Source organism: Buceros rhinoceros, unplaced genomic scaffold (assembly GCF_000710305.1).
Source record: "Buceros rhinoceros silvestris isolate BGI_N320 unplaced genomic scaffold, ASM71030v1 scaffold3923, whole genome shotgun sequence".
NCBI lineage: Eukaryota > Metazoa > Chordata > Aves > Bucerotiformes > Bucerotidae > Buceros > Buceros rhinoceros.
In genome coordinates, this window is record NW_010402855.1 from 33439 (window position 1) to 41749 (window position 8311).

At 48.2% G+C, this 8311-nt stretch overlaps 1 protein-coding gene across 4 annotated transcripts in view; it reads right to left on the reverse strand.

Moving 5' to 3' along the window:
- Positions 1–3037: 3037 nt before the first annotated feature.
- The window catches only part of PRKCD (protein kinase C, delta), a 28402-nt gene continuing 23128 nt past the window's right edge, over positions 3038–8311 (reverse strand). For all 4 annotated transcript variants that reach the window (XM_010132770.1, XM_010132769.1, XM_010132768.1 and 1 more), the window contains exons 13-17: positions 7475–7537; positions 5621–5759; positions 4640–4828; positions 4302–4430; positions 3038–3216 (exon numbers count right to left, since the gene is read on the reverse strand). In XM_010132770.1, coding sequence (XP_010131072.1) covers positions 3058–3216; positions 4302–4430; positions 4640–4828; positions 5621–5759; positions 7475–7537 — 679 coding nt within the window. In that variant the 3' untranslated portion in view covers positions 3038–3057. The remainder of the gene's footprint in view (positions 3217–4301; positions 4431–4639; positions 4829–5620; positions 5760–7474; positions 7538–8311) is intronic.

Below are 8311 nucleotides of genomic sequence, written 5' to 3' on the forward strand. Positions count from 1 at the left end.
TTTGTTTTTTTTTTTTTTTTTTTTTAAATAAGCTAATTTCAGCAATATATTCAGCTCTGGAAGTAAGCCATACCGAATTGCTGGGTTCTGTTTCCGAGGAGGAGCGCGTAGGGCACAGAACGAGCAGAAACACTTGCTTCAAGCGCTGCTGCGTAAAGCTTTGTGTGTGATCCACGTGTTCAGTAACACCCGTGTCAGACCTTTCTCGGTTTGGCTGTGTCCGTAGTTACTGTGTGAGGAGAGAGACCGCACAGTGCTGCTCAGAGGAGTAGCTCATCGATGCATTGTTAACAAGGCCACCTTCGTGGTGGAAGTGTGGAAGTCATCTCCCCTTCTGGTTTGGGGTGTGTTCAGCGTGGGAAAGCTGGGCTGGGCTCCACTGTCCAGCTGTTCTAAATTGAGAAAGTCAAGGTTTATCCATGGTGAATCCCAGGAGACTATTAGAAAAGGGGGTTTTGCCAGCAGGCTGTGGTACCTCTGGCACCCAGGCATGCTGGTGGAAATGTGGTGGAAGGAAAGGTTTCTCCCAGCCCAAGGGCTGCTTCTCTTCACAGGTGAGCATAGTGACGCGTCTCCCCTCTCTCCCTGTCTTTGTTTTACCTCGCTCCATTTTCAGAGGTGCTGTAAAATTCCTTGAGGCTGAACGTTTGATGTATAGTAGGTATTTTTATAGCCTGCTTTTGAATATACTGTGATGAGTGTTTTACTAAGTTCAGTGCGCAGTAAAAAGAATTGTATACAAGTGTAAATAAATTGTTATGCTGATACTTGAAGAGAGAAAAGAAATATGAAGTTGTCTGATCTACTCGAGGGAGGTAACTAAATCACTGACTGCATCCAGCCCTTTGTAACGGGCGAGAGCAAGTGTCACCGACGAATGTAGATTTGCAGGGAGCGATCAGTTCTCCCTGGGGCATCACTGCCTTTCGGGAAAGGCACTGGTAAGAACTGCAGACACTGTCACCATCTACAGGCTGCGTATGTGTCGTCCCCCACCGCCGACAGAACCTCTCTGCCAGGGGAGGTGAGAACCTTTGTCCTGACCTTGTGTACTTGTTCCTGTGTTTGTTTTACTGCCCTCTGACTGTTAATGCACTTGCTAGCTCAGATGCAGTCTGTCAAATGGGATTAAACTGTCTTTTCGTACATCGTTGGCCTTCATAGTAATCTGTCAGACAAATGTAATCATCTGACCTTTGATCCCAGTAATAAAGATCCAATGCTACACCATGTGCTGATGTGTGTTTCTTTCCGTGGCCATTTACAGCAGCCCAAGTCCCAGGTGAGTGTTCCTGCTGGCCAGCAGCTTTCCAGAGCTTTCAGGAGTGGAGGAGTTGTATCTTGGTCAAGAGAGCTTATACACGAGCATAAGAATCAATCACATTAGTTTACCCCACTGGTTTCTTTACTCTGTAACTTAAGAAGCTCATATCTGAGGAAGAAGTTGGAAGAATTGGTTAAGTAAGTACAAGTCAAGCTTTGCAGCAGTGGCAGAAGAAGGTAAGACTTTTTATTCATTTTACCTGGTCACTGGTGTTTGATGTTCTGATCCACGCTCTCAAAGGTTACGGTCCTTACGTGGTCTTCCCAATGCTGCTGCTTTTTTGAGGAAGCTGAAAACCAGCAGCAAAATGCTGCCTCCTGGTACGAAGTGGCAGGTCTAGGTTAGGTGGGTGGCAGTGAGTGCACAGGGGTACTTGTCACTCTGAAGGGCAAGGACCAAATCACTGCTGTGTGGTTTAGAATTACGCTCTCAGATGTTCAAGTCGTGCAGGTCACTGTATGCTCTTGGGTGGCAACTACTCGTATGTGTGAGGTGGAAGAAGTGTTCACCCTGTAACCCTGCTGTGTGTTTCTCTTTGTGTGGGAGGTAATTGGTTTTGTTTGGGTCAGGGCTTTGAGGCTGCTCTCCAGACAGAATTCTGTAATACCTTTGTCTCCCTGTAGCGTGAGGACAGCCCAGACAGTGATGTGGAGTGAGCCCGTCTGTTGTTTGCTGTCTGCCAGCCAGCCCTCAGGTGGGCTGGGCAGCAGAGGAGGGCTCCTGAGCAGCATTGGCACCTGTTACTGCACAGCAAAGCAGGCAAGTGCAGGGAGCAAATGGTCCCACAAGCAACAGCTGCTACTTCTTGTAATTCATTACAAGTCCGGTGCTGCTGGCAGCCACAGTTGTAGCTTTCAGCTTGGGTTGTTGCTTTGGCAAGTTCAGCTTTGGCAGTTCAGCAAGGTGCTTCCCCTCCAGCAGGCCAGGCCCGTGCTCCTGAGGCTCTGCACAGTCCCTACCTGACGCCTTTCTCCAGGTAAGGTGCTGTCATGGTGCTGCCTAGTTCTGGTCATAGGAAGTGGCACTCAAGAGCGGAAACTTGTAGTCCAGGGGAGGGCGCTGGGGCTGCTGGAGGCTGCTCACACCTAGGCTGCCTCAGAACAAGCATTCAGCACCATCAGTGCGGGCTGACCGAGCCAGGCTGTACGAAAATGGAGTGAGAGCGGCACCCAGCTGTGTCCCACAACAGCTGGTCTTACACCGTGAACCTCTGCCTCTGCCTGATGCGGTGCTTTGGTTAATTCTCCTACAGTATTTCTGTTGGTTTTGTAGGTGATCAGGGCTTAGAAATTACTAGGTGTCTACTGGAGTCTAGAAAAAAATCATAAAGGCATGAATGAAAGTTTTAACGTAACTTTCTTTTAATTGAAGACAAGACAAATAAAAGAACCAAGGGCTCAAAACACTTTTTAAAAAGACATCTTCTGTTCCCCCGTGTCTTCTCTCGAGCAAAATATACAGCACATACATATATATATCTCTCACATAACTACATTCAAGTACCAAACAGAATTTACATTTTTCCCAAATAGAGGAAATAATGCACGTGATCGACATACCTCAAACCCAACCATGCATAAAAGAACACCGCCGGGAAGTGAGCAGTTGGACATGATCAATCACAGTACTGCGTCGTCTCCTGAAGGTGGACCATGTCACGGGAACACGCACCGCTTGGGAGTTTCAGGTTTACGACGTTTAACCCTGCTTTACAGTCCGGCTCTGTTCAGAGCCTATTTGTCTAAGATCTGCTCAAATTTAGGGTTAATAAAAGAAAATCCACGAAATGCAGACTGATCCATGGACTCGATCAGGTTCTTGTCGCTGTAGGACAGTTTTGGCTTCTCACTCAGAAATTCTCTGTCGAAGTTGTTGTAGTCACTTGCTGACTTCTGTGTGAAACAGAGCGGGAAGGGAGTTGGAGACAAACTTTAATTGCTTCCAAAACAAAGTGCTTAAGTACAGAAGGTTGGGAAGGGATTTCTGGAGCTCCCCCCGCCTTAGAGGAAAACCTCCTTTTCGCCTGGTTTGACACGGCTGTATGTAACGGAACATTTGCTTCTCGTGAGATGAAACCAAATAGCACCGGGTCGCTTGGGAGAAGAACCACCTGGATTCGTGACAGTGTGTCACAGAGCTACCCAAAACTTCTCTGTTGACAAAAGCAACGCAGCCCTTACAGTTAAGCCCAACATTTCTTGCCATTAACCAAACTTTTTAAATTCCTGAAAGCATTGTACAGCCTGTACTTGTTGAGACAAAAAAAGCACTGCCCTATTGTAGCTGCTTTGTATCTGGATGAAAGATCTCTGTGTGTTTCATAAAAATTCATGTTACTGAAGACCCCGTTCTACACCTGGACCTCCAAAGGTTACTGCGTGTAGGATCCCTGTGTTTCCAGAGTTCCCGTTTCTATGGGACATGCAGCATGAAGCCTTTTGTTCTAGCGGGGGACAGCTCTCCTCTGTCAGGTATGGAATTGCATTTTAAAAGACTCTATTACCTCCAGGTCATTTACCTGTACCAGTACCGGGCGGAGGAAAACTGTTTTGGACTTTTAACCAGGTGGGATAGAGCAGCAGCATCCCACAGCACTACAGACACACGGTCTGTTCTTCAGGTGTTTTTGCAGGTAACTGTAGACTTGCACGTTACAAACAGTTCTAGGTTCAGTGGTACAGAGAATGTGTCTTTTTGCCCCCTGGGAGACTCTCGGATGAGTCTGAAGCAGCACAGACTGAATGCTTGTACCGAGCGCCGGCAGGCAGTTACCAGCGGAGCAGCCTCAAGTCATTGGTCCTCCTTCTGCGTGGGGTTATCAAAACCAGTGGGATTTGAGATACACAACTCTCTTGTTTATGAAAATGTGAGGAGAAGACTGCAGTAGGGATAGTTTGAGCAAGTTAAGAGAAATCGCCCCCTACCCCTCGGCTGACGATTGCAACACTGCTACAAGAACAAAGAATAACCCACGTACCACTTTTGGCCTGAAAGGAGGGTCCACCTCCCTCTTCTCCAGCGCTGTCCAGTTGATGGTTTTGAAGAAGGGATGGTCTCTGATATTCCCAGTGACCCCAAGTCGTCTCGTTGGATCCCTTTCAAATAGCTGCAAGAGAACATACCCGGTGAAACCTGAGGTCTGGTCAAAAGGTGGGTGGCACTGGAAGAAGGACGGTGCACTGGTAACAGTGAACAGGCGTCAGGGGTAAGAGTAATTTGCTCTCTGATGAAGAGCTCCTCTTAAAAGCCAAGATGAGAGCTTAGTCGCTCCCTGGATAGGTGCAGGGCCGTGACCCACTTGATCATCGCTCCTACCTTTTCTAATATATCTTTTGATTCCTTGGTAATCCAGCGTGGGTAGTGAGGGGTGTCCACTCGGATTGACTCGAACAGTTCATCCTCATCGTCCCCATGGAAGGGGGACTGTCCAATCAGCATCTCATACAGCAGCACCCCAAACGACCACCAGTCCACGGAGAACGTGTACCGTAAGCCTAGGAGGATCTTATTGCACAGGATTGCAGAGGAAGAAATACGAGTAATGAGCGAAAGGCGGCAATATACACCAAAAAACAGAAGTGGGATTTTTAAAGAGTCATTCAAGGTATTTAGGGGAAAAAACTATCCTGCTAATTGACAAATTATTGACACTGACATCGGTACTTTTATCCTAGGCTGCTGTTTGTGGACAAGGGGACAGCCCAGTGGACAGGTCTTTGGTCTCACACAGAAATTTTCTCCATTATCTTTAAGCCACCGTGTACTTGGAAAACGTCTCCAGTTTCTTTATAAGGTGAAGGAAGAAGCCAGTCGCAACGAAAAGCAGATTATGACCAGACTTCGACGTCACTGATAGCTTTAACAACTCACTGCCTTAGCGGGACTACTTTGCAAATCAGATAAAAGCCCAACTATGAAGACAGGGAATTTAACGTGGTGAAATTCCCCTCAGAAGCTGCTCTGGCTTTGCACTGTGGTGGTTTCCAGGGGCACAAGCGTGTTCTCCAGCTGCAGCGCACACATCCATTCTGCGGGAGCCCCACGGGTGTGCCAGCTGGAAAGGCTGAGGGGAGAACCAGCTGTTCAAAACCTCAACTCTTCCATGTTTCAAAACCATGGTTTTTTAACCTTGCAGCTATAGAACACGTACAAATCTCAAGTGCCCTCTACAGAGAACTCAGATTTAATGGTGGTTTCTTTTTCCGTACTCAAAGGGATGATTCAGTTTCAACAACAGCCATTCTAACATCAGCATCTTAAATCCATCCCTGCCGTACATGGCAGTGCCGTACTGACCTCAGGAGCGATGTAGTCCGGCGTCCCGCAGAAAGTGCTTGCCTTGTTCTCGCCAACAACGTTTTCTTTGCACATTCCAAAATCAGCTATTTTGATGTGGCCTTCTTTATCAAGCATCACATTGTCCAGTTTTAAGTCTCTGCAGAAAGAGAGTTACATTTTAAGGACAGCTGCGTCGTTTCTGTACTCAGGTGCTTGGTGTTTCTTCACTGATGAACTCCTACCCTGCGTCATGCAGAGGCTCTCCAACACCACACACCAAATAGCACTTCTGTACTTTGGAGGAGGTAGAGAGAAGGGAAGACTTCTCTGTTGTCAGAGTAAGAGGCTGAGGTGTATAGACAGTGTGTGACCTTACAGTCCTCAGCGTTTGCTTTCAGACCCGCAGGCACACCCAGTGCTTCTGCTGGCTCAGGGGGGAGGCGTGAGCGCCTGCCCACCAGCTGACGCAGCAGCCTTGCACCCGCTCCGCCGCTCACGAGGAGGATGGCTGGATCCTCAGAGCCTTTGGCAGGAGCATGGATGTTTGAAGCCCGCCCAGCTTTCAGTGCTACCTGTGACTCGTTCCTTGTTACAGCAGGAGGGGGGTCGTGCTGTAGCCGTGGTCTGTGCAGTGTCCTAGTCACGCCTGTCTTCAGAATAACCCTGTTCAGTCAAGTGGGAGCCTCGCAGCAGCAGTTTCCAAGAGCTACATTCCCTCCCTTCGACTGTGATACATTTTTTTTGGCCATCTGGCTGCAAAAGCACATACCAAGGAGGGCGGGCTGAGAGAGACTGAACAGCCCTTCTGCTTACTGAGAAAGACTTGACTAGTGCAGATAATTTTACAGGGGAACAGGGCAGTCTTTTCTCCTTGGCAACTTCGGTTCCCAGTATCAGCTACTTGCACTGCTCAGACAGTGAGCTGCAGCTCGAACCGAGCGTCCCTGATCTAACGCCACACACCACAACTCTTGTGTGAGATGGGAAAAAAAATTACCTTTGGCTTTGCTGGTGTCTTGTTTACAAAATGGTACCATTTCTCTGGAAATACTTCATACTCTGAAATCTTCTTCCAGGAACATTCTAATTTAATGAGGGGAAATGTAATCACAAGCCTAAAAATGCTCTAGAGAATCTGAGGTGGAAGGATTTTGTGCGGTTGATCCTTTCCTGTACCAAAACCCACGGGAGGCCATGGGAATGCAGTTGGGTACATTAAGTACATTCCTGGGCCACGGCTGTCTTCTCTGAGAGGCTTGTGAGCATCATCCTTCTTCATCCTGTAACGTTCATCCTCTTTACAAAGGGTTTTTGTGAAATACTAGCCTCTAACTTCAGAAAATGGCTTTAAAGGGTGGATGCTCCAGCAGAGGTTTCCCGAGATGGACAGATGGACGATACCAGGTGTTTTGGGGACACTGACCCAACCGTGTGTAACAGCCGATACCCTTTGTACCCGTTTGTTACAGAGGTAAGAGCTACCCGAGCAAGTAACTACCAGCAGTGCTCTTGCGCTGGGGGTGGGTGAAAAGGCTGGAGAAAGGAAGTTGAGAGAAAACCTGATCTTGATAGCCTCAAGGACCCTCTCTCTCATCTCCAGGCTAAGCAGACTCACGATCTGAAGGCAGTGTTTAAAAATAACTAACTGAAACAAAACTGCTTTTGTGTTAACGTAAATGACATTCCATCGTTCTGGATGCCCAGGAAAAGGCGCACAGATACAGATCCACCTCAGGCACGTTCATGCCCTTGGAGTCGCATCAGGCCTCTGGCAGACAGCTTTTCCTTGTCACATCAGTCAGCGACTCAAGAGATGATGCACGGAGTGCTGGGACAGCTCGCAGGTCCCGCACGGAGATGGCTGGTACTCACCTATAAATAATGCCTTTGCTGTGAAGAAACTGTAGCCCACATAGAATTTCAGCTCCATAAAACCTGAAAAGACCAAAATATCTTTTAATCTGTCTTGCTCAGTTAAAACATAGTGCAGCTGGCCGAGAGCTGCTGTGCACATCTCTCTTCATGGAGTGCGGAGTCCTGCACGCTGCTTCAACCACTAGTCCAGCTGTGTCTGCGGAGCTGGCTGCTGAGATCTGCACGGTCATCCCTTCACCGCAGGCTGCAGGACCCAATGTCAAACAGCAGCGGGGACGCCACAACTTGCTCAGTGCTTCCGTCCACTTCCAGCAGGGAACACTGTCCCTTTTCTGCTCTTCAGCAGTCTTTGGCTGTTTTGAGTGCCTTTCAAAAGCCAGCTCCTGGGAGCTCAGTACTCACAGGGCTGCTTTAGGAGCCGGGTACTCGGCACTAAGGGGTAAGTTAGAAACAGACCTCAGCTGTCTCACTCTGCAGCTGCCCAGCAGCAGCAGCCAGATGGAAAAGTAGCATCGCCACAGGGGCACTCTCCTCAAAAAAGGAGGTGATAATCCAGAGGATATGAAGGATATGAGGATATGAAGTGAAATACTAAAAGAATGCTTCATGTATTAAAAGCTTTTTTTGTTGTTGATGAACAAATACAAAAACCCATTTCCACAAATGGGTACAGCAAAACGAATGTGGACCCAGAACTTCAGAAATGGGTGGACAGGCTGCCAGGTGCATAGATGTTTGCTGGGACACAGGTAAGCTGGAGAGGCTTCGTCCAGGTTTTCAGTGGGGAGAGCGGGAAGGGAGCTTGCCCTGACCTATAACGCTGTCTGCCACCAG